This window comes from Xenopus laevis, chromosome 3S (assembly GCF_017654675.1).
Source record: "Xenopus laevis strain J_2021 chromosome 3S, Xenopus_laevis_v10.1, whole genome shotgun sequence".
Taxonomy (NCBI): domain Eukaryota; kingdom Metazoa; phylum Chordata; class Amphibia; order Anura; family Pipidae; genus Xenopus; species Xenopus laevis.
Genome location: NC_054376.1, coordinates 125,765,920 through 125,793,183, shown reverse-complemented (window position 1 = coordinate 125,793,183; position 27,264 = coordinate 125,765,920). Strand labels below are relative to the sequence as shown.

General features: G+C 41.8%; 2 protein-coding genes across 2 annotated transcripts in view; one reads left to right on the top strand and one right to left on the bottom strand.

Annotated features, from left to right (window-relative positions):
• The window catches only part of palm3.S (paralemmin 3 S homeolog), a 94,893-nt gene extending 84,404 nt beyond the window's left edge, over window positions 1–10,489 (bottom strand). Inside the window, exon 1 of the mRNA XM_041588929.1 lies at window positions 10,461–10,489. Coding sequence (XP_041444863.1) covers window positions 10,461–10,474 — 14 coding nt within the window. The 5' untranslated portion in view covers window positions 10,475–10,489. The remainder of the gene's footprint in view (window positions 1–10,460) is intronic.
• Window positions 10,490–13,911: 3,422 nt separating this feature from the next.
• clpp.S (caseinolytic mitochondrial matrix peptidase proteolytic subunit S homeolog) lies at window positions 13,912–22,045 on the top strand. Its single transcript, XM_018239644.2, has 7 exons — window positions 13,912–14,067; window positions 15,736–15,837; window positions 17,289–17,360; window positions 17,519–17,615; window positions 19,101–19,288; window positions 21,198–21,303; window positions 21,456–22,045. The coding sequence occupies exons 1-7, from the start codon at window positions 13,942–13,944 to the stop codon at window positions 21,602–21,604; spliced, it is 840 nt and encodes a 279-aa protein (XP_018095133.1). The 5' UTR covers window positions 13,912–13,941; the 3' UTR covers window positions 21,605–22,045.
• The last annotated feature ends 5,219 nt before the right edge of the window (window positions 22,046–27,264 follow it).

Below are 27,264 nucleotides of genomic sequence, written 5' to 3'. Positions count from 1 at the left end.
CAAGATACAAGGCCGGAATACAAGATACAAGGCCGGAATACAAGATACAAGGCCGGAATACAAGATACAAGGCCGGAATACAAGATACATGGTCGGAATACAAGAAACAAGGCCGGAATACAAGATACAAGGCCGGAATACAAGATACAAGGCCGGAATACAAGATACAAGGCCGGAATACAAGATACAAGGCCGGAATACAAGATACACGGCCGGAATACAAGATACAAGGCCGGAATACAAGATACAAGGCCGGAATACAAGATACACGGCCGGAATACAAGATACAAGGCTGGAATACAAGATACACGGCTGGAATACAAGATACAAGGCCGGAATACAAGATACACGGCTGGAATACAAGATACAAGGCCGGAATACAAGATATACGGCCGGAATACAAGATACAAGGCCAGAATAGGGTGCCTTGAGGATGAGGTCACATGACTGCTGGTGTGTTTGCAGAAGCCTATAAACACAGTTGAGGTTAGGGTTGCCACCTTTTCTGGAGAAAAATACCGGCCTTCCTACATATTTATCTTTTTCCCTATTAATAACATTGGGATCATCCTTAATTTTTACCGGCCAGGCCAGTATAATACCGGCCAGGTGGCAACCCTAGTTGAGGTATATATAGAACAGGTGGAGGCATTATGTGTATACTTATTACTCACATACACTGTGGCCTCCACCCAGACATGTAGACATGTAGACATGTAGACACGTAGGGCAGGAGCTGGAATCATATCTGCACATGAATATAAATAGCCTTCATTTGGTTTTAACTGCTTGATAAACCATGGGAAAAATGTCCTATCATATGTGACAGGCCTGTCTCCACCCAGGCCACCATCAGAATTCGTGGGGCCCTGTACAACAAAATATTCTGGGCCCCCTACAAGTAAAAAAAAAATTGGTGGCCAGGGACCGGTACAATTACCGGCAGTTCAAGGGGGGACCCGGCTAATCCAGGAAAGGTAGCACGACCAGGCCCCCCCTAACATATAGAAGCCATAAGGCCTGGGACAATTGTCCCCCTGATGGAGGCCCTGTCTCCACACAAACACATTTGGGCTTCCTGTGGTTTATAGAAAATAATAAGCATCACAATATACTTTCTAATGCAACTTCCACTGCCCTGTACACTGCCAGGCAAAGCCATTACATATGAGCCGTATAGTCCATTCTGCTGCATAACGCAACTACCAAGGTGCAACTCCTCAGCTGCAATTTTTATTTATTCTGTTGGGTAAATCAGTTATTGAGGGGAAACAGCTGCATTGGAGATTCAATTTGGAAAGTGTACAGAATCAGGAAAGTACCTTGATTGTATACACTGTCAATACATGTATAGGATCTGTTATCTGGAAACCCCCGAAAGCTCTGAATTACGGAAGAAAGGCTGTCTCCCATAGACTCCATTATAATAAAATAATCTAAATCTTTCAAAATGTTTTTCTTTTTCTGTGTAATAATAAAACAGTAGCTTGTACTTAATCCCAACTAATTTATAATTAATCCTTATTGGAAGCAAAACCAGACTATTGGGTTTATTAAATGTTTATATGATTTTCTAGTAGACTTAAGGTATGAAGATCCAAATTATGGAAAGATCTGTTATCTGGAAATCCCCAGTTCCTGGGAATTCTGGATAACAGGTCCCATACATGTAATATGTACATCAACAATTCACCTTATACATGTAATACATCCCTATATAATAAGCAAATACAGTTTCAAAATAAACAGCTGAATGTAAACAGTAGATTATATATATATATATATATATATATATATATATATATATACACACACATGGCATTTGCTGTTATCTTAACAAACCACAAATATTCACAACAAAGGGAACCAGATCCAGTACTTGCTGAAACAAATCTGCTGTCTGACAGGTGTGCAGCACGCAGGTAAATAGACTGTCTGCCTGTGACATTATCACATATGTGACATTATTACAGCTCCTTTATGTAACATTGCTGTACATTGTGTGTAATGAATGCAAACAGACTGTATTAGTTCTCATTGCTGTGACTTTCTGTTAGTGGAATGCTACTTACAGTATATCATTACCCTCATGCTCTGCATTCCTTGGGCTCTGTTAAAACTGTTTAAGCTGAGTCTCAGTCCCCCCAAGAGAGCTGCTTATCTTATTAGTTACAATTGTTTCTTTGCTTGTCTTTAATTGTTGCAAAAGTATCTAAGTGCAGTGAGTCAGTGTTCTGGGCTCTCTTCCAAAAGCATTTAATTAAGTTTCAGAAACTTTGTATCTATTTCTGAAGGCTGTGCAGGAGATATGTATGTAGGTGATGGTGTATAGTCTTATGTAACTGGGGCTTGACTAACTGGGGCTTGACTAGCTGTAACAGCCAGGAATGTAATAATACAGGGATACTTGCCATAGGAACATTTGCTCATATCCTGTATGGAGAGATATCATGAAACCATGACAGTATTCCCCTGTACTAAGCACAATTTAGCAGGAACAGCCCCTAAGTTTGCTCATAGTCTGTACAGAGAGATCCCATAAAACTATGGCAGCATAGGTATTCCCTGTACTAAGCACAATTCAGCAGGAACAGTCCCCTAAGTTTGCTCATAGTCTATACAGAGAGATCCCATAAAACTATGGCAGCATAGGTATTCCCCTGTACTAAGCACAATTCAGCAGGAACAGCCCCTAAGTTTGCTCATAGTCTGTACAGAGAGATCCCATAAAACTATGGCAGCATAGGTATTCCCCTGTACTAAGCACAATTCAGCAGGAACAGCCCCCTAAGTTTGCTCATAGTCTGTACAGAGAGATCCCATAAAACTATGGCAGCATAGGTATTCCCCTGTACTAAGCACAATTCAGCAGGAACAGCCCCTAAGTTTGCTCATAGTCTGTACAGAGAGATCCCATAAAACAATGGCAGCATAGGTATTCCCTGTACTAAGCACAATTCAGCAGGAACAGTCCCCTAAGTTTGCTCATAGTCTGTACAGAGAGATCCCATAAAACTATGGCAGCATAGGTATTCCCTGTACTAAGCACAATTCAGCAGGAACAGTCCCCTAAGTTTGCTCATAGTCTGTACAGAGAGATCCCATAAAACTATGGCAGCATAGGTATTCCCCTGTACTAAGCACAATTCAGCAGGAACAGCCCCTAAGTTTGCTCATAGTCTGTACAGAGAGATCCCATAAAACAATGGCAGCATAGGTATTCCCTGTACTAAGCACAATTCAGCAGGAACAGTCCCCTAAGTTTGCTCATAGTCTGTACAGAGAGATCCCATAAAACTATGGCAGCATAGGTATCCCCTGTACTAAGCACAATTCAGCAGGAACAGCCCCTAAGTTTGCTCATAGTCTGTACAGAGAGATCACATAAAACTATGGCAGCATAGGTATTCCCTGTACTAAGCACAATTCAGCAGGAACAGTCCCCTAAGTTTGCTCATAGTCTATACAGAGAGATCCCATAAAACTATGGCAGCATAGGTATTCCCCTGTACTAAGCACAATTCAGCAGGAACAGCCCCTAAGTTTGCTCATAGTCTGTACAGAGAGATCCCATAAAACTATGGCAGCATAGGTATTCCCCTGTACTAAGCACAATTCAGCAGGAACAGCCCCCTAAGTTTGCTCATAGTCTGTACAGAGAGATCCCATAAAACTATGGCAGCATAGGTATTCCCCTGTACTAAGCACAATTCAGCAGGAACAGCCCCTAAGTTTGCTCATAGTCTGTACAGAGAGATCCCATAAAACTATGGCAGCATAGGTATTCCTTGTACTAAGCACAATTCAGCAATGTAAAATTGATGAGAGTGCTATTCTAAGTACTTTTGTCATTTACATGTTTGTAATTTATTTTCTTTTGATTCCAAGATAAGGGATACATGTACTGTTAATATGAATGAATTGTGCTCCACCTGCTGGACAGTTTCCCACCAGTCTGACCACCCAGTAGTCAAGGAAGTTGTCAGGAGAAAGAAAGAGGCTGCTCTGATGTTCTTCTGCTTAGGAAAGATGTGAGAAATGTTTCTAATTGTTTTCCTAAGCAGAAGAACATCAGAGCAGCCTCTTTCTTTCTCCTGACAACTTCCTTGACTACTTGCTGGTCAGACTGGTGGGAAACTGACCAGCAGGTGGTGCTGTTGTAACAAAATGTATTAATATTAACAGCACATGTATCCCTTATATCTCGGAATTAAAAGAAAATAAATAATGAATGTAAATGAGTGCTTCCAATGGCACCCTCATCAATTTTACACTCAGCTATTTTAAAGGATTACTTATCCTTTCAAGAGAATGCTAGGCTGGCACAGCTCCTCTATGGATGTCTCCATGTTATTTAGGAGAAGTCACCAAGTGCTCCAATACCACAGAAAGCAAAGCTAAGAGTTGAGTAAATACCCACCTACACCTGGAGGAGCAGTAGCGAGACATAATGGACCATTACAGAACGTCTGCATCACTGCCTCCGGTGATCTTACAATGCCGGGATGAAAGGGAGTCAAGATTAGGTTTCCGATATAATAATAACAGCAACCTGCCTGTTCACTTTCAATGTTTTGTGCATGACATCAGCCCAATTCAAGTGACTAAGAAATGAGATGAGATGGGCAGATTCAAGGTGACATAATACCTGCTGGAATGACTTCTGTAATGTGAAACAGAGGCATCACAGATAAGGATACCCAGAAACAAGCCTAAAATATTCCTGAAGCCAAGTGTCTTGTCTTGATTGGCTCCAGACCAAACCAGGACTAGACACTCAGAGCCAATCAGAACCATTTCAGAGGTAAACCCACATCACTGCCACCAATAATTAAAACTGAACTTGAGTGTGACAGATAATTCCATGAGAGTTTGCACTTGCAATTACTGAATGTATTTATAATAGAGTGCAGTAAAGTGTGGGAGGCAAATAGCATTGCATTGTTCGGCCTTTTGATATTTTGGGAGGGGTGTATGACTCAGGCTTTAACAAAACCAGAACTTTGTGGCAACGACAATGTGATAGGAGGGTGCAGAGAGGCTGTGTATCAATGGAAACACACTGTATTTAACATAGAAACCAAACAGTGTGTAGCAAATGACTGGGTGGGGTGCAGGAAGGAGATAAGATACGGCATAAATTGTATCACCGACAATGTGTGTTACAGGTATATGCTGCCAATCGTGTTTTTTTTTAATGAAAGTGTGTAGTCTTCTGGTTTGTACTCATTTACAGCATGAGTACCCACCTCACTCTGTCATTTACTTGCTAAGGAATTGGGGTTGTATTTATCATGTTTCCTTGGCACAGCTACAAAAGTTTCTATATAACATTAGCTCTGTTTTATGTTATGGGGGCCCAGCCTGAAGGTCAGGTAGTGCGAGATTTGGGGTGAGTGCTTATTTGTACAAGTGGGGGACTGCCGGGGGGCCCGCACCCCTCAGGGCCCCCCGGCAGTCTGTTCGCCGCTGAAAATGCGGGCAAATGCGGCCGTACGGAGGGGGCGGGGCCCGGCTGCGCGTCACGCACTAGGGCCCGCCCCCTCAACGATCGCTACTGCATCCAGGATCCCTGCAACAGGATTTTGACAAACTGGGCAATCTGGGCAGCTAAGTGGCAAATGAGATTCAATGTTGATAAATGTAAAGTCCTGCACCTGGGATGTAACAATATCCACTTATACCCTTAATGGGACTGCACTAGGCAAATCCATAATGGAGACGGAGCTTGGAGTCCTTGTAGATAATAAACTTGTCTGTAGCAAGTAATGCCAGTCAGCAGCATCAAGGGCAAATAAGGTCTTGACTTGTATTAAATGGCACAAGGTTATGTATGGAAGATATCTCATAGTACAAGTTGATCCAGGGACTGATCCCATTGCATCTTGGAGTCAGGAGGGAATTATTCCCCATCTGAGGCAAATTGGAGAGGCTTCAAATGTTTTTTTTGGCCTTCCTCTGGATCAACTAGCAGTTAATCAGGTTATATACAGACTTAAAAGGTTGAACTTGATGGACGTGTGTCTTTTTTCAACCTAAATTACTGTGTTACTATCTTATTTCAACAAACATGTCCCTATTTGCCCCTTTTAAAACAGAAGTTAACTTCTTCTTTGTATGCTGTAGGTACTACGTTGTAAGAGCTGGTGGCATTGATATATAACATCTAATCCCCCGAAGCTCAGCAGACCTGACAGAGAACTGCAGTATATATATATATATATATATTCGTCCCTTTTATAAAATGTATAATTAAACCATAGAATTCTTAATGAATCAGATGAAAATTGAGCATAGGACTGGCCAGATATGGGATGACTTTGACGTAGTTGGCCAGCTTAAATATATTGCAATATATGGACAAACAATCCCTGTTTTGTTTAAAGGGTAAGGCATTTTTTAGTAGCAGTATGCACAAAATGTCGCTGTCTTAAATATATTGATAATGGGTTGAGTGCAGAGGACCTCTTGTGTTTGACTATATGTATTTTGTGGTCACAGCCTCATTGCACCCCCGCCAAATGGTTTTAAAAAATAGTGGTGAGCACAACTTTCCCTTGTTTGTTATAGTTATACAGGAGCAGTGACCAGCTCCATGTTGTAGCTCCCACCCTTCCCAGCTATAGTCAGGTGATCCCACTGGTGTCTAATAAAAGGGCAGCCAAGTTTGGGAGTTTTACTTTGAAAGCAGCAAGTAAGTTGCAGGTAAAACGTATTCGTCCCTTTTATAAAATGTATAATTAAACCATAGAATTCTTAATGAATCAGATGAAAATTGAGCATAGGACTGGCCAGATATGGGATGACTTTGACGTAGTTGGCCAGCTTAAATATATTGCAATATATGGACAAACAATCCCTGTTTTGTTTAAAGGGTAAGGCATTTTTTAGTAGCAGTATGCACAAAATGTCGCTGTCTTAAATATATTGATAATGGGTTGAGTGCAGAGGACCTCTTGTGTTTGACTATATGTATTTTGTGGTCACAGCCTCATTGCACCCCCGCCAAATGGTTTTAAAAAATAGTGGTGAGCACAACTTTCCCTTGTTTGTTATAGTTATACAGGAGCAGTGACCAGCTCCATGTTGTAGCTCCCACCCTTCCCAGCTATAGTCAGGTGATCCCACTGGTGTCTAATAAAAGGGCAGCCAAGTTTGGGAGTTTTACTTTGAAAGCAGCAAGTAAGTTGCAGGTAAAACGTATTCGTCCCTTTTATAAAATGTATAATTAAACCATAGAATTCTTAATGAATCAGATGAAAATTGAGCATAGGACTGGCCAGATATGGGATGACTTTGACGTAGTTGGCCAGCTTAAATATATTGCAATATATGGACAAACAATCCCTGTTTTGTTTAAAGGGTAAGGCATTTTTTAGTAGCAGTATGCACAAAATGTCGCTGTCTTAAATATATTGATAATGGGTTGAGTGCAGAGAACTCTTGTGTTTGACTATATATATATATATATATATATATATATATATATATATATATATATATATATATATATATATATATATACGCCTATATAAAGGCAAACAGAGCTGTCATTGGCTATCCACATCATTCAAAGCACCTGTGAAATAGCTATTAAGACACATCCACTGCACATTTGTATTGCAGACAGGGACTGGATGTATAGAATAATATTTAAAATTAATAATGATTTTTTTAGCCCAAATTTAAATCAGGCACCATAAATTATTTATCATGAGCTACACAATCAAGGCGATTGTAAAAAATACTATATGGCTCCTTTAAACTTTCCGTTTGCTCCTTTTCACAGCAGTCTGACAGCGTGAGGAAACAAGACTATTCATAGTTCTCACCTGAGATATTTTTCCGCTCCATGCCACCTGTAAATTTCTCTCCTTTATAAACCCTTTTAATTGCATTTAAGGGAACAGACTGGATTTGCACGCAAGGAAGGATCCTACTCAAAAACAACAAAAACAAACCGACACTGATTGACGTCAATACAAAGCGTATTCAGAAGCAGGGGCGTAACTACAGAGGAAGCAGTCCTGGTGGTGGGCTCAGGAGTCAAGGAAGCCCAGTGAGACCCTAATTAATTAGTATTTTTAATATAATTGGTCAGTTTACCAATTTTTTTGGGCCCTAGATTAAATTTGCTGTGGGAGCCAGTAACATCTATGTACGCAGAAACGCAGTGGCCTAAGTAGAGTTCGCTGGGACCCCTTGCAAAAAAATCTTCAGAGGGGTCCAGCGCACTCCAATCCCCATCCTCCTGCCCACTACGCCTCATTCCACTCCCACCTGACTTGTGTCCCCCTTCCTTGCCACAGGTAAAAGAGCAGCTGGGGAGGAGGATTTTCTAATCTATTAGCTATAGAGGAAGCAGACCCCACAGTCCGGGCCCCCTTGTTCCCAGGGCCCCCCTGCAACTGCTTCCTCTTAAGTAACATAACTGCAGAAAGGCAACAGCCCTATGTAAGGACTCACCCTGGTGGTCTAGTGGCCGGTGGGAATGCCCGACATTTGCATCCGATTCCCTTCGCTGCCGGTTCTCCTATGGAGCACGTGTCGCACACGCAGGCGTGATGAAGTCATCGCAAAATTCAAATGTATTTAAAGGGGCTTTTCAATGAAACTTGTTGCCCGTTGTTAGGTCTAACTTGTTAAGTTCCTGGGTGCTTATTCCTCTTGAATCCTGCTTGTTTATACTGGTATTGACCCTTGCCTGCCTGCCCGACTATTTTGAACTCTGCAATCCTGACCCTAGCCTGTCTGACCTTGCTTGAACTCTGCATGTACTGACCCGACCTGTCTGACCTTGCTTGAACTCTGCCTGTACTGACCCGACCTGTCTGACCTTGCTTGAACTCTGCCTGTACTGACCCGACCTGTCTGACCTTGCTTGAACTCTGCCTGTACTGACCCGACCTGTCTGACCTTGCTTGAACTTTGCCTGTACTGACCCGACCTGTCTGACCTTGCTTGAACTCTGCCTGTACTGACCAGACCTGTCTGACCTTGCTTGAACTCTGCCTGTACTGACCCGACCTGTCTGACCTTGCTTGAACTCTGCCTGTACCGACCTGGCCTGTCTGACCACGCTATCCCGTTTGGTTCCTCCTGAGTTATGGACTTCCATCGAAAATCTTTGGTGAACAATCGTGCCCCTTTGCTCATCCAGGACCAGAACTCTTGCTTGTCTCCGCTCTTATTAAGACCTGGCGGCATTCGATTAGCGGAGCGCTCCTTCTGAAGTGAAAGGCGGCTGCTACAGGCAGAAGCGGAGCTGAGACCAGGGACTCTAGCACTTGTTCTGGATTTAGGGTGCCCATAGTGCCACCCTACTGGGGTACTGATGTATGAAAGCCCAGGGGAAATAATGGCTTGTACAATGCTGCCCCTAATTACATAAAGCAAACCTTACACTATTCCATGGATCACATCCTTAGAGTTTCAGCTAGTTAGTGCCTGTCTTAACAAAGGATATGTAACATCGTATTCACATAATACAAGGGTTTTGTGCCCATAAGCTCAATGGGAAATGTGGCAATTGAGAGTGCTTTACCCCAGCAGAATTCTCTGTGTGGGTGGAATACAAACACTTGGTCCACTCCACTTGTATTGTAATCAACAAGCAAGTGTTGCTGCGTTTACTCAGGCGAATGTTGTTTTGGAAAGACAATCAGTTAACAAGCTATGCACCAGCGACTGTGTCAGTGAATGGAGGTGTATAAGAAACGGATCCGCACACACTCTGGTTAATGCAGTCGGGGAGTATCCCCTTTTATTCAGCCACCAAACATTCAACGTTTCGGGGGGGAACACCCACCCTTCATCAGGAATGGAGGGCCATTGTCAGAGCTTTGTTTCCTCTTTACTGAACTATTAATCGGCCCAGCACTGTTGGAACTATAGGAGTTGTTTTCAAATTAGTTCTAACAATACGGGCCCCTAATACCCCAGGGTTTGGAAATATGGTAGCTCTATACTACTGTCTCTATTGTTATACTCATTTCTTAGCCTAGCTTAAATAGCTTTGACAAAGTCCTCACGGCCAAAACAAACGTCAGACGCTTAGTTCAAAAATAACCTATTTTTTTTTTTAATTTGCGAACTAGATGAGATGGATATTGGGGACTGGTTGAAGGGAGGCGTTTTGATGGAAACAATACTCTTGTGAGGGAAGAGGGGTTGAAATGGTTTTCTGGATGCGTTGTAGGAATAACGGAATACAGACCTGTTATCCAAGCAGTGAGCATTTATACATGTTTGTCTGGTTGTCCCATAGGAAAAAGTGACAGGGACAAGCCCACTATTCACGTATGTGCCTCTGAGAGGACATAGTGGTAGGGATACCATTGGCACACCAAATTTGGCTCACCGTGTCTGACTTTATTGATAGTAGGAGGTATTAATCAACTGCGTCCATCATTGATTACACACACTCAATAACATGGCTTTGTATTAAAACAGCGCCTTACCTGTGTTTCCCCATAATCTCATACTCAAGGAGTTAATTATATAGAGGGTTTGTAGGTCTGATGTAAGATCTAGGTAGGAAAAATTTGAGAATTGTTATTACATATTGATTATCCCCAAAAAATTCACTACCAGATCGATACACATGACAACTTCCTTGACTACTTGGTGGTCAGACTGGTGGGAAACTGACCAGCAGGTGGCGCTGTTGTAACAAAATTCATTCATATTAACAGCACATATACCCTTTAATATCTTGGAATTAAAAGAAAATAAATAATGAATGTAAAAGATAAAAGTGCTTAGAATAGCCCCCTCATCAATTTTACATTCACTTATTTTAAAGGTTTACTTATCCTTTAAGAGGGATATAAATGAGCTGGAGAGAGTGCAGAGACTAAGTGCAACTAAACTGGTTAGTGGGAGGGAAGAGTTAAATTATGAGGGGAGACTGACAAGGTTGGGGTTGTTTTCTCTGGAAAAAAGGCGCTTGTGAGGGGACGTGATTAGACTTTACAAGTACATTAGAGGACATTATAGACAAATAGCAGGGGACCTTTTTATCCATTAAGAGAATCACGTACCAGAGGCCTCCCCTTCAGACTAGAGGAAAATAAGTTTCATTTAAAGGAACAGAGTAGGGGGTTCATCACAGTGAGGACAGTGAGGTTGGGGAATGCACTGCCGGGTGATGTTGTGATGCTGATTCAGTTAATGACTATAAGAGGGACTTGGATGATTTCTTGGACAGACATAATATCAAAGGCTATTGTGATACTAAACTCTATAGTTAGTATAGGTATGGGTATATAGAATTTATGTGACAGTAGGGAGGGGTGTGTGTATGGGGCTGGGTTTTCATTCGGAGGGGTTGGACTTGATGGACTTTTTTCAACCCAATTTATCTATGTAACTATGACATTTTTTAAAATTGCTTTTAATTTAATCAGCTCTCAATTACTGAGCTATTAAATGTTACGTTTTAATCAGGTCTATTTATGAATATATGAATATTATGAATATATTCAATAGAAGCACTTTATCTAACAAATTATCTTAATGATTAGGTTTGGCACTTTAACTACTAAAAGCACTTTATATCTAATGAATTATTCTAATGAATTAAATTAATTGTTATATTAATCCCACTAAGGAGTCTTCTTTATCTGACAAATTAAATTTATTTCAGTCATATTGGGCTGTATGCATGAATTGAAGTGATCACTTTTTTCTTTTTCAGTTTTTTTGACACAATCTAATTTTACATCTATAATTACGTGGACTGTGCGGCATTGGTAACTCTTTTGGTAGTTCCTCTCTTCTGGGCATTAAAAAATTGTAGGACCCCCCCCCCCAGCAGCTCTATACCGCTGTCTCTATTGTTATACCCCTATATTATAAATGGATTTCACAAAGATTGACCTAACAGCTTAAAGGAGACATTAAAGAATAAGAATGTACCAGTGCATTATATTCATTTACATATAGAAGAAAAAAAAAGTAGTGTTTCAGGCTGATTTATTGAATATTTCTGCAAAAACCTTAATAATCCCTCCCTTCTCTTCCACTTCCTGCTCCCTGAATTCCCAGGCTGTGCACTCAGCTCACTGCACTGTAGGACAGGAACCAATCAGCAGCTAGCAGGACCTGATAGGGAACTGAAGCCTGTCTGTGCTTGTGTGACTGCAGGGCTGTGATTGGCTGTCCTCCTCCTACTGTGCTTCTGGCAGGGACCGTTAGGACACGCCCACCCCTCATTTGAAACACAGACAGGGACCAGAGAACATCTATAGGGAGCTCCAATAAAGGGGCTATTTATAAAGATAATATACATTTTTAGCACTATGTAAACTCAACACCATAAATTACTTATAATTGCCTACAAAATAAGAGCATTTATCCTATATGTCTCCTTTAAAGGGGTTGTTCACATTTGAGTTAACTGTTAGTATGATGTAGAGAGTGATATTCTGAGACAATATGCAAATTGGTTTTCATTTTTAATTATTTGGGGTTTTTGAGTTATTTAGTTTTTTTATTCAGCAGCTCTCCAGTTTGCCGTTTCAGCCATCCGGTTGCTAGGGTCCAGATTCCCCTAGCAACCATTCACTGATTTGAATATGAATAGGAGAGGCCTGAATAGAAAGATGAGTAGCAACTAGTGATGTGCGGGTCGGTTTTTTTCCGACCCACACCTGACCCTAACCCACCCTACGTAAACCCGCACCTGCCGTGACTTCTGGGTTCCTTTTATAGACCCACTCTGCTGATGATGTCACAAAAAGGGGCGGGTGATATGGCGCGTATCCGTATCTAGAAAAAAAGGAAGCTGGCAGACAGTGCAAGGGGGCTGGGGGGGAGAGCAGGAAGAAGAGCTCAACTAGGGATTCACTAAATCCAGGATTCGGGCAGGATTCGGCCTTTTTCAGCAGGATTCGGATTCGGCCGAATCCTTCTGCCCGGCCGAACCGAATTTGCATATGCTAATTAGGGGAGGGACTTTTTGTCAGAAAACAAGGAAGTAAAACATTTTTCCCTTTCCCACCCCTAATTTGCAGATGCAAATTAGGGTTTGGTTTCGGTTCGGTATTCGGCCAAATCTTTCACAAAGGATTCGGGGGTTCGGCCGAATCCAAAATAGTGGATTCGGTGCATCCCTAATCTCAACTGGACTTGCCCGCTAATGAAGTGTGGTTTGGGTTTAATAAATACACCCCCTCCCTCAGACTGCGCCCGCATCCGACTTCCGGGTTCCTTCTATAGACCCGCGCCGTCTAGGACATCACAAAAGGGGAAGGGCGAGCAAGCGCGCGGCTATAAAGCCGTACGCCAACATTTGAATGTGGCAGGCGGAGGAGAGTAGAAGAGCTCAACCTGCACCCGCGAAGAGGAGTGCGAGGTCGCCCGAACCCGCCCGACCCTCGGGACAGGCTCACACATCACTAGTAGCAACAACAATAAATGTGTAGCCTTAAAGAGCATTTGTCTTTTTTAGACAGGGTCAGTGACTCCCATTTGAAAGGTGGAATGACTCAGAAGAAAAAGTAAACAATTAAAAAACGATTAAAAGGAAATAATGAAGACCAATTGAAAAGTTGCTTACAATGAGCCATTCTTATTATTTCCATAAAACATAGTAATAGTTAAGTTCAAGGTGAAACAGACCAAGAAGCCAGTGTTCTGTAGTGTTGCAGACTCCCAGGTTTGTGCTGCCCAGGGCTCAGTTTAGGATCATAAGGGGGAGGGGTTTAGTTATCTGCAGATGATGATTTAATAGAAGTGACACATTCACTGCAGTGTTATCATTTATTATAATATTAATGCAGAAATAACAGAAATAGAATTGCTCTAGAATTAGACTAAACTGGCAGCCACTTAACAGATAGAATATTCCATATGAAACACAACCCCCCGCGCCATTACACGTTTAGACCATGTCACTATGACCAGGTCTCACACGCAAAGCCACAGTACCTTGTTGCCATGGCGCTAGGTCACGTGACGGCACACGGCTACAGACTGTCATGGCGGCGCTCTGAGCTACTTCCGGACGCCACTTCCGGGACAGCAGAACAGGGCAACATGGAGCAGTTATTCATGAGGGGCACAGTAAGTGAGAGGGGGGATGGGTGTATGTGTTTCTGCGTGTGTCGGGCTCAGGGGACAGCGCTGTTGGTAGAGTAAGACTTAGTGACAAACTGTGACATTATCACTATAGTTTTACTGTCATTCTCTGCCCCTCGCCAGCCAGGGATGATGGGAGATGTAGTTACAACAACCGCGCACCTTTTAGAATAATCCGCACTTTGCTTCACCTTCAAGTTAACTGATAGTTTATGGCTGGTTCTTAGAAACTTTTCTGTTGCCCTTCATTTTTTATTTATTTTTTATCAATTTTTTTAATAATTTTTTAATTCTTTTTATTCTGACTTTCTAGCTCTCAAATGGGGGCGGGGTCACTGACCCCATCTTTACAAGTGCTGTGTAAGGCTACAAATGTATTGTTATCGCTACTTTTTATTACTCAACTTTCTATTCAGGCCTCTCCTATTCATATTCCAGTCTCTCACTGCATGGTTGCTAGGGCAGTTTGGACCCTAGCAACCAGATTATGAAAAATGCAAACCGGAGAGGTGCTGAATAAAAAGCTAAATAACTCAAAAACCACAAATAAAAATGAAAACCAATTAGAGTTGACACCTGGATGGCCCGGTTTTTGGAAGGACTGTACGGGAGAAAACGGCGTGTCTGGTAGCGATGTGCCGACCGGCCCAATATCAGTGGGTCAGACGGGTTCAGCCCGGCCTCACACCTCCAGTTGCGGGCGGGTCCGGGTTAACCCCACCACCACCTTACACTTCCGATTTACGGCTTTCTCTTGTATAGACTCGCGCCTGCGTGTCCCGCCCCTTTTGTGACATCATTGGCGGGTCGGGTCAGCACGGGTCTATAAAAGGAACACAGGCGCGGGTGGAGGGCAGGTTAGGGTCAGATAAAACCTGACCCGCACACCACTTCTGTCCGGATTTTCAAATTAGGAAATCCGGACAGGACATTGAAGTTAATGACATGCCGATCAGCCAATCATTGATCGGCACGTCATCAGTCCCGCTCCTGATGTCACTGGCGCACCCCCTGCCTGTTTTCCCCAAACTTAAAGAGGTTGTTCACCTTTGAATTACTTCGTATGATGTGGAGTGTGATATTCTGAGACAATTTGCAACTGGTTTTATTTCTTTATTATTTCTAGTTTTTGAGTTATTTAGCTTTTTATTCAGCAGCACTCCAGTTTGCAATTTCATGCGCCCATTCCTGGGGTAAAGTAAGAAATCCTATGCTCCCCATGTAAAAAGTGATCTGTGTGACATCACCTCCGGCTGGAATGGTGTCACTTCCAGTTCGCATGACATCACTTCCGGTTGGTGCAGCAATTGCTGCGGGGAGCAGGTCGGGCGGAAATCGTTGGGCATCAGAAGGCAGGTATGTGGGACCAGGTACGGCTTAGGCTAGCGGGTCCGGGTTGGGCGAGGGTCTCTAAAAACAGAGCCGTCTCAGAATATCACTCTCTACAACATACTAAAAGATCATTTAAAGGTGAACAGCCCCTTTAATGGGTGCAATTTCATTCAGTCTGTACCTCTGATCTTATAATATGTGTCAGTGACAGTCACAAACTACAATAATTTTACTCCAAAGTCGTTGATTTTACTCAGTATAACATTGCTCAGTGAGACTAGAATATGCCACGAGCAGTGACAATAGTTTTGTCTGACGCAGAGACCGTTGCTGAAAGGAATTTGTGCACTGACACAGCTCAGGAATGTACATTGTGGCCCTCCAATGCTTTCTCCTCTCATCCCTATTGTTGTGGAGCAAACGGTAAGTGTGTTTTCTATATTCAGGGCTAACCCTTCTGAAATAAAGCATCACTGTGATCTATAATCCACTCAGAAACCTATTGTAAGCAGCAGTCCTGTCCTGCTTTATGGCAGCTGAGATTCTAGCTATCTGTATAACAGAACATTCTGTCCCAGTAGCTGCACAGATCCTATCTGATCCCCATTGTAAGCAGCAGTCCTGTCCTGCTTTATGGCAGCTGAGATTCTAGCTATCTGTATAACAGAGCATTCTGTCCCAGTGGCTGCACAGATCCTATCTGATCCCCATTGTAAGCAGCAGTCCTGCTCGCTTTATGGCAGCTGAGATTCTAGCTATCTGTATAACATAGCATTCTGTCCCAGTGGCTGCACAGATCCTATCTGATCCCCATTGTAAGCAGCAGTCCTGTCCTTCTTTATGGCAACTGAGATTCTAGCTATCTGTATAACAGAACATTCTGTCCCAGTGGCTGCACAGATCCTATCTGATCCCCATTGTAAGCAGCAGTCCTGTCCTGCTTTATGGCTGAGATTCTCGCTATCTTAAATTTAAAGGAACATTAAATGTTGCCCTGCACTGGTAAAACTGTTGTGTTTGCTTCAGAAATGCTACTATAGTTTATATAAATAAGCTGCATAACAGATAAGCCCCATAGAATACAATAGTGGTTTATCTGTTATCTTCTATGTAACCTGTGCCTTTTTTCAGCTTGAATGGCTGCCCCATGGCTACACAACAGCTTGTTTATATAAACTATAGTAGTACTTATCTGTTATCTACTGTGTATCCTGTGCTTGAATGGCTGCCCCCATGGCTACACAGCATCTTGTTTATATAAACTATAGTAGTACTTATCTGTTATCTACTGTATATCCTGTGTTTGAATGGCTGCCCCCATGGCTACACAGCAGCCTGTTTATATAAACTATAGTAGTACTTATCTGTTATCTACTGTGTATCCTGTGCTTGAATGGCTGCCCCCATGGCTACACAGCAGCTTGTTTATATAAACTATAGTAGTACTTATCGGTTATCTACTGTGTATCCTGTGCTTCAATGGCTGCCCCCATGGCTACACATCAGCTTGTTTATATAAACTATAGTAGTACTTATCTGTTATCTACTGTGTATCCTGTGCTTGAATGACTGCCCCCATGGCTACACAGCAACTTGTTTATATAAACTATAGTAGTACTTATCTGTTATCTACTGTGTATCCTGTGCTTGAATGGCTGCCCCCATAGCTACACAGCAGCTTGTTTATATAAACAATAGTAGAGTTTCTGAAGCAAACACACAACTTTTACCAGTGCAGGACAACAGTACATTGTATTTAAATTATTTTGATATATTATCAGAGTTTGGCATTACCGTTCCTTTAATCTTGCACTTGGATCTTGCAATCTAATACAAGAAAGTGGTTCCCCTTATAAGTGTCTCCTATTTTCCAGGGCCGAGGTGAGAGAGCATATGATATATACTCCAGGCTACTGCGAGAGCGAATCATCTGCGTTATGGGGCCAGTGAGTTCCATGTATCTGTCCCTAGTTGTGGTTGTCTTGTGTGTGTTGTCTCGGTTTCCAAGTTCCCTTACCTTGTTGCCTGTCTCAGACCTTTCCTGTTCTCTGCCATCACTTCACTCCCTGATTATATCACCTATTTCTGGAATATTCCTTTTCAGATTGACGACTCCCTGTCCAGCGTGGTGGTTGCGCAGCTCCTGTTCCTGCAGTCAGAGAGTAACAAGAAACCTATACACATGTACATCAATAGCCCAGGTATATTAACCCCATTTAGCTATAAGGATTTGGGGGTGCAACTAAGCTGGACCTGAATGTACAACAATAATCATAATGCAGTTAACAGGGTTAATTAAAATGGCACTATAGAGGAGATTTGGGTACAGGTGATTATATTGGGGAGCAGTGTTGCCCTCCATTCATTTGGCTATCTCCGCTAGTCTTAACTAGTTTTATTCGCTTGAAGTCCCCTATTTTGTTAAAAAACAAGTACCTAAATATGACAATAGCTCCGTCTTGATAAATGTCTCAGCTGATCCAGAAACACAGATGGGGGCGAATACGTGCCTGCTATTCTTACTGCAGTGACCTCCGTTTCCCTGTTTCTCTGCCTGACCCTGTTTTTATCGTAACCAAATAAAAAGATAAGGAAAAATGATATTGGCCTTGTACAATAATACTGGTATTGTCACTGCTGCCAGCGTCCTTGTCCCTAACTGATACAGTGTAGAGTAACAGAGGCTTAGCTACCAACTGCCTGTTTCATTTCTAGCAAATTCGTTTCTTTTCCTTAAAGGACCAGTAACATCAAAAATAATTTGTTTTAAAGTAATAAAAATATAATGCAGTGTTGCCCTGGACTAGTAAAACTGGTGTGTTTGCTTCAGAAACACTACTATAGTTTATATAAACAAGCTGCTGTGTAGCCATGGGGGCAGCCATTCAAACACAGGATACACAGTAGATAACAGATAAGTACTACTATAGTTTATATAAACAAGCTGCTGTGTAGCCATGGGGGCAGCCATTGAAGCACAGGATACACAGTAGTTAACAGATAAGTACTACTATAGTTTATATAAACAAGCTGCTGTGTAGCCATGGGGGCAGCCATTCAAGCACAGGATACACAGTAGATAACAGATACGTATAACTATAGTTTATATAAACAAGCTGCTGTAAGCACTTTTGTAATTTACATTCATTCTTTATTTTGTTTTGATACCAAGATATTAAGGGATACATGTGCTGTTAATATGAATTTTGTTACAACAGCGCCACCTGCTGGTCAGTTTCCCACCAGTCTGACCACCAAGTAGTCAAGGAAGTTGTCAGGAGAAAGAAAGAGGCTGCTCTGATGTTCTTCTGCTTAGGAAAGATGTGAGAAAGGTTTCTAATTGTTTTCCTAAGCAGAAAAACATCAGAGCAGCCTCTTTCTTTCTCCTGACAACTTCCTTGACTACTTGGTGGTCAGACTGGTGGGAAACTGACCAGCAGGTGGCGCTGTTGTAACAAAATCCATTCATATTAACAGCACATGGATCCCTTAATATCCTGGAATCAAGACAAAATAAATAATGAATGTAAATGACAAAAGTGCTTAGACTAACACCCTCATCAATTTTACATTCACTTATTTTAAAGGTTTACTTATCCTTTAAGTTGTGTGCTGAGTAGGCTACACACATTTCTCCCACTGTATGAATCACATGTATAAACATGCATACTTGTCTCCACGGACAGGGGGCTCGGTTACAGCCGGATTAGCTATATATGACACAATGCAGTACATTCTGAACCCCATATGTACTTGGTGTGTGGGACAAGCAGCGAGCATGGGATCCCTACTTCTGGCGGCTGGATCCAGCGGGATGAGACATTCGCTGCCAAACTCCAGAATCATGATCCACCAACCCTCTGGGGGAGCCAGGGTAAGAACAATCATGTCTGGCCCTTTGTGTCACCGTGTATATACCGTATATATAGAACATAGAGAGCGGGGTCCTACAAACATACCCAGGAGACCTATCTACCCAACATCTACATAGGATCTCAGAACAACACTCTGATGAGTGCCCAAGATGCCACCAATCACCAGCTCATTACATACACATGATGGTCCTGCTCAACTTCTGGCTATCCATCTCTGATTATATCACAAGCGTAATAGGGATAAATATACAACCGGATTCCCTGGTGATGCTACTGAACCAGGTCTCTACTGTGGCTTATAACCGAGCAGCTAGGACACTGCTTGCCATAATACTAACGGTAGCCAAGAAGAAATGTATTTTCGAGACTGGAAAGCGGGCAATCCCCTTCACAATCAATATGGAAGAACCAGGTCAATCAGGCCATTCCGCTATATAAAATTATTTATGCAAGATGGGGTTGCCCGGATAAATATGGTAATGTGTGGGACCCTTGGCTAAATGTCTAGTTGTGTATCAAACACAAAAAAATCTCATCACTGGAGGAGGAGCAAATTACAATTTAAGATATACGATAATCTACCACCACTCTCTCCAGATTGCTCCTGTGCACACGAGCTAACACCGTATATGACCCCCCATCTGTCCCCTGTTATTATCTTGTTCCTACCCCTTTTAAAACAAACAAAACAGTTAAAGGGATACTTTCATGGGAAAACGTGTTTTTTTTTTTTCAAAACACATCAGTTAATAGTGCTGCTCCAGCAGAATTCTGCACTGAAATTCATTTCTCAAAAGAGCAAACAGATTTTTTTATATTCAATTTTGAAATCTGACATGTGGCTAGACATATTGTCAGTTTCCCAGCTGTCCCCAGTCATGTGACTTGTGCTCTGATAAACTTCAGCCACTCTTTACTGCTGTATTGCAAATTGAAGTGATATCACCCCCTTCCCCCCAGCAGCCTAACAACAGAACAATGGGAAGGTAACCAGATAGCAGCTCCCTAACACAAGATAAGTGTAAGGACACACCTGGCGATTTAGGTAGATTTGGTCGCCTGGCGACTAATCGCCTCTTCTTTAGGCCAACTAATCTCTCTCCTCATGGGGCAACTTTGGAATACGAATCGCCACGTTTGCCATGCCGCAGGTGACTTTTCATTATAGCCGGCGCAAGACAGGGGGAAGCCATCTGGGAGATTAGTCGCCCCAAAGAAGAGGCGAATAGTCGCCAGGCGACTAAATCTCTCCGTATCGCCAGGTGTGCCCTTACCCTAACAGCTGCCTGGTAGATCTAAAAACAACACTCAATAGTAAAAGTCAAGTCCCACTTAGACTGATTCAGTTACATTAAGTAGGAGAATTAACAGCATGCCAGAAAGTAGTTCCATCCTAAATTGCAGGCACAAGTAACATGACTGGGAGCAGCTGGGAAACTGACAATATGTCAGATTTCAAAATTGAATATAAAAAAAATCAGTTTGCTCTTTTGAGAATTGGATTTCAATGCAGAATTCTGCTGGAGCAGCACTATTAACGTATGCGTTTTGAAAATAACATGTTTTCCCATGACAGTATCCCTTTAAAGACTATAAGATAGACTGCATATTATACGGACTACCCTATAGTAACTCCCTGCTCCCCAAACACAAACACCACACAGGTTTAATTGAGTAACATATGTGCTTTATTTGAAATGTAACGTCATATTGTATCAACCTATTATATAATACAATGTAAAATTTAAACCTTGAATATGTTATGTTCGTATATGCATCACTTCAATAAAAATTTAATTATTAAAAAAAAAAATCGCCAGGAGAGTGTAGTCACCTGCAACGAGAAAATAGAATTTGTGCAGAATTGTCTGATGGTCAAGGTGATAAATCCTGCATTGTATTTTATAGGGTCAGGCCACAGACATTGCTATCCAAGCAGAAGAAATCTTGAAGCTAAAGAAGATGATTAATGAAATTTATGCAAAGCACACCCATCAGCCACTCTCTGTAATTGGTGAGTGTTTTCTTTTAACCTCTGAAATTCCAAAGGGAGGTGCCTGTTGCGATGCATGTAGTGTTTTTGCTTGTGTACAGGGAAGAGAGTAGCGCTCTTGAGAATCTTTTTAGTCCATTTACTAGCTGACGACATGCTGTTCTTCTTCACAGAGTCAGTAATGGAGAGGGATCGATACATGAGCCCTACAGAAGCCCAGGAATTTGGGATCTTGGACAAGGTATTGGTGCACCCCCCTCAAGATGGCGAGGATGAACCAGAGCTGGTCAGAAAGAAGGAGACACCCGAATCTGAGCCCTAGAGCAAAGGGATCCAGCCTATACTCTGTCATCATCAAGACTTGTATGGAAGGAGTGAGGCAACTAATGCCCTATGAAATGTCACATCTAGTCCTGGAACCAGCGGGGTTAAATTGGTGGTAGTTTGTCCCTTTTAATTCCAGGAAAGCACCTAAAGAATTGTGACTTTGAAAACACTCTTAATTTGGCACAAGGTCAATAGAGTGTGTGTTGTTCTATCCGGCCCCTACATACGATGTGCCGAGCTGAGAAGGAATGGATCCCACTGCTGCCTCCTGGTGGCACAGAATATGGAAAATCACAATCCTAGATCTAGAATTGCAACAGGAATTTTACAAAGTAACTATTCTTAACGTTTGTGGTATTACAGTGAGGGTAATTGAAGCCTCTTCAAAACAAGAGATTGTTTAAATTAAACAGAAAAAAATAAAAAGCTAATCTGACTGTCTTCATAATCCAGAACTTTGGCAGAGAAAAGGGGGGAGCACTCTCAATCGGTCAGCTCTCCGGCTGTGCTGCTAAATGTGCATCCGCCCCTGAAGCGTAATCAATCAGTCTTCATAATACATACATACATAAAAATACAGTACTGCACCTTTGCCACCCTCTACACCAGGGATCCCCAACCTTTTGAACCCGTGAGCAACATTCAGAAGTAAAAGGAGTTGGGGAGCAACACTAGCATGAAAAATGTTCTTGGGGTGCCAAATAAGTGCTATGATTGGCCATTTTTAGCCTCTATGTGGATTGTCAACCTATATTGAGGCTCTGTGTGGCAGTACATCTGGTTTTTAGGCAACCAAAACTTGCCCCCAAGCCTGGAATTCAAAAATAAGCACCTGCTTTGAGGCCACTAGGAGCAACATCCAAGGGGTTGGAGAGCAACTTGTTACTCACGAGCTACTGGTTGGGGATCACTGCTCTACACGTAACTCACTAATTTTTCTGTTACTAAAACCAGGCAAGGACCAAGTAAATGTGCTTTTTATAGGCCAATCTCTCTTATAAATAATGATGCCAAGATAAGACGCCTAACACATATGCTCCCAAACATTATAGCACCAGATCAATCAGTATTTATACTGGGCCGAGCCACAGATGTTAATTTGAAGTGCCTCTTTACTAATACATCTATAAAACACGATAAGGATAGTGGCATCATTGGACATCGAGAAAGCATTTGACTCGGTAGAGTGGTCATATCTCTGGTCCACAATGCTACATTTAATTTTCGTACAAATTTCATGAAATGGGTCAAAGCCTTATATGAGGCACCTAAAGCCTGTGTCAAAACTAACACACGGTATCGCCTACCTTCTCACTCGAGGAACGAGGCAGGGGTGTCCCCTTTCCCCGTCATTATTTGCTATTGCTATGAAACCTCTTGCTTGTCTTATCAGGGCATCCGCAGAAATATCAGGCCTCAAACTCGGGCCCCATGCAGAAAAAATATCTTTATTTGCACATGATACATTGTTATATCTAGCCAATCCCCACTCTGATCTTATGTCTGCATTAGCCATATTTAATACACACACTAGATACTCAGGCCTTAAAATAAACTGGTCTAAATCAATCATATTTCCTATAGATGTACAACAAGCAATACCAGCAACCTTACCTGGGGATCTACAATGGGCCAAGACATTCAAATATCTAGGCATAAATATACACACACATCGTCACAAATTTACAGAACTAAATGTCACTCCATACACTAGAAAACAAAGTCAAAGTCTGGAGCAGACTACCTCTTACTCTGATAGGACGTATCAACCTGTTCAAAATGACTATCCTACTGAAATTCACATATACATTCCGTCAATGTCCCGTTACTATCCCCTCTCAGGTATCTCTCAAAATTAAAATGTTTACCACACAACTGTACTGGGGACCCTTTACAACCCAAGATCAGTGCCGCCAAATTACAATTACTAGTGGACAAGGGGGGGTTGGCATCACCAAATATTTTCTTATACTATATAGATGCAAAGCTAACAACAACATGGTGGTGGGCATCTCCATCTGACACAACCCAGCGACTGCCCTGGAAGCCCACATTATGGGCTCATATGAGGAACTATAAAACCTGCTATATAAAGGGTATAAATGTACATCCAAGACCACCCCCTTAATGAGGGCAACAGTGCAAACCTGGCGAACAGCTTTGAATTTGATCTCCCGCCCCTCTAACCATTATTCACCTCTTTGGCACAACCCCAACATTCCACACCTAATAACGGTTCCTGACCCTCAATCATGGGCTTCATACAAAATAAAATATATGAAAGAGGTCACCCACAATTCTATGGTAGCGGACTTTCAATATTTAAAGAATTAATTCCAATTACCCAATCATATGCTATTCAGGTTTTTCCAACTGAGGCACTCCAAGCCCAACTACAGGGGTACGCTGTAAATATTGAACCCCAAAACATAGAACTCTTAGTGCATACCCCCCAACTCACAAAACCCCTTTCTAAATTCTATTCACACCTTCTACAAACTAATTGTCCAACCTAACTAACCAGGATGTTAGAGACATCCCCACCATTGTTGAAGATGACTGGCCAGACATTTTAGAGACACAAGCAACATACCTGTTGAGTGCAAGAGACAAATTTAGAATTTAAGTTTCCTATATTACTCCAGCAGGAGTAAAATGTTACCTACCTATTCCAATGTCCTATATGCCACCTGACACCAGCAGATTTCATACACATGGTCTGGTCCATAAAATTCAACATTTCTGGTGCTTTATTTGTAGCCACATCACCGATGCCCTTATGAAACCTTTACAACCAGACCCGGCAGTTATACTCCTTAACCAAGTGGAGGAGCCGGCTCCCACAAGAGCAAATAGAACGCTGCTAGCAATAATGCTCACCATAGAAAAAAGTGCATAACAATGGAAAGCCCCCGGACCTCCAACTCTAACCTTCTGGCAACAAAAAGTTAACCAGGTAATACCCCTATACAAGCTCATTTATACTAGGCGAGGCTGCCCCGACTTTCCCATGGACTGATGCTATGTAAGACAGAGATAACCAAAATACCTACAAATCTACCACATAACTGGCACTATAGTGAAACACAATGGTTTTAAAAATAAAATATATAAATAAAAAAAACTGGACCAGAGTCGGTTCTAAACACATGCAGTTTATTTCATAAAACAAAAGTAAGATCACTTGACACAAATACCAACGTACACTTTCAGGCAACACTTTACCCCCCTTATCTCCAGTTGGGTTTATAATGTTGTAATCAAAATAATACTACTTCTAACTGAGGGACGGACAATGGACTGGCTTACAACTTTCAATAATATGTGCCTCCCCTCAACACACACTTGCAGTTGATGTAGAATCTCATTGTATATAAGTATAAGATATGACTATTAAACTGTGCACTTATACCTTTATACCTCACTACATATACTGCTACCATACCTAATATGTTCAATAAACTTGAATTGTTAAAAAAAATACAGTACTGGCAAGGTCAATTTCTTCCTAATTAGTGCAAATTGGGTTAAAACAGATCTCTGCTGAAGAAGGTTCTTCATTTGTTAGGAGCCCTGTGAATGGAGGCACAATTAATGGGTCGACCACAAGGTAAATATACGAGAAGCGTTTATGGCCATTAAAAAAAAATGAAAGAGGTAGACTGTTTAGAGGGCAGACTGGCACACAAGTTCCCAAATACTTGTTTTCTAACACCCTTGTAGGGTTGTTTGCTATAAAACATTCTTTCAAGTGTATCAAACTATTCACAACATCCTTGGAATTTACAGTCCTATGAAAAAGTTTGGGAACCCCTCTTAATTCTTTGGAGTTTTGTTTATCATTGGCTGAGCTTTCAAAGCAGCAACTTCCTTTAAATATATAACATGCCTTATGGAAACAGATATGGATTAACAGAAAATATACAATATGCATCATAACAAAATGACAGGAGCATAAATGTGGGCACCCCAACAGAGATATTCCATCAATACTTAGTTACAAATGTAACAGCCTCTAGACGCCTCCTATAGCCTTTGATGAGTGTCTGGATTCTGTATGGAGGTATTTGTGACCATTGGTCCATACAAAATCTCTCCAGTTCAGTTCAATGTGATGGCTGCCGAGCATGGACAGTCTTTTCAAATCATCCCATAGATTTTCCATGATATTCAAGTCGGGGACTCCAGAATATTGTACTTGTCCCTCTGCATAAATGTCTTTGTAGATTTCCAAGTGAGTTTAGGGTCATTGTCTTGTTGGAATATCCAACCCCTGCAGCGGAACTTCAACTTTGCGACTGACGCTTGAACATTATCCTGAAGAATTTGTTGATATTGGGTTGAATTCCTCCGACCCTCGACTTTAACAAGGGCCCCAGTAGTCCCTGAACTAGCCACACAGCCCCTGAACTAGCCACACAGCCCCTGAACTAGCCACACAGCCCCTGAACTAGCCACACAGCCCCACAGCATGATGGGACCTCCACCAAATGTGACAGTAGGTAGCCGGTGTTTTTCATGCAAAGCACTTTTTGTTATGACCAAATAACTGAATTTTTGTCTCATCAGTCCAAAGCACTTTGTTCCAAAATGACTGTGTCTAAATGATCTTTTCCATACAACAAGCGACTGTGTTTGTGTGAGTGCAGAAAGGGCTTCTCATCCCCCTGCCATACACATGTTCTCTGTGCAAATTGTGCTGAATTGTAGATCGATGCATCTGCAGCAAGATCTTCTTGCAGGTCTTTGGAGATGATCTTTGGCTTGTCTGTAACATTCTCACAATCCTCCGCATATGCCGCTCCTGTATTTTTCTTGGCCTGTCAGACTTGGGTTTTACAGCAACTGTGCCTGTGACCTTCCATTTCCTCATTCCATTCCTTACAGTTGAAACTGACAGTTTAAACCTCTGAGATAACTTTTTGTAGCCTTCCCCTAAACCATGATACTGAACAATCTTTGTTTTCAGATCTATTGAGAGTCACTTTGAGGATCCCATGCTGTCACTCTTCAGAGGAGAGTCAAACAGAAGCGCAACTTGCAATTGGTCACCTTAAATACCTTTTCTCATGATTGGACACACCTGCCTATGAAGTTCAAGGCTTAACGAGCTAATCCAACCAATTTGGTGTTGCCAGTAATCAGTATTGAGCAGTTACATGAATTCAAATTAGCAAAATTACAAGGGTATCCACATTTTTGCACAGCCGGTTTTTCACAAATGATTTAATTTCATACAACTGAATACTGCTTCACTGAAAATCTTTGTTTAAAAAACACCCCAGTAACCTGGGAAATGAAAGACGTACCACTGTTATCTTTTTCGTTGAAAGTGGAGTAAATTATTATGCAGACTGAGAGGGGTTCCCAAACACTACTAGTGAAATAATTACACTACAGTCATGTCCTGCACTTTGCAAACTTTATTATAAGTATTACAAGTATTATAAGTACGGCAAAAGGATAAAGGCAAAGTAGGCTCAGCCCATTATTGTCAGGTCTAATTTTCAAAACCAGCCAAAGTCGGCTACAAAACCAGCCCAAAACTAGCCAAGAGGCACTTTGAAAATAGCCCAATAACAGCACAATTTGTGCAGTGAAAAAAAGGTCAAAAAAAAAGAAATGAATATATGTGAAAATATGCAAATTTTTCCA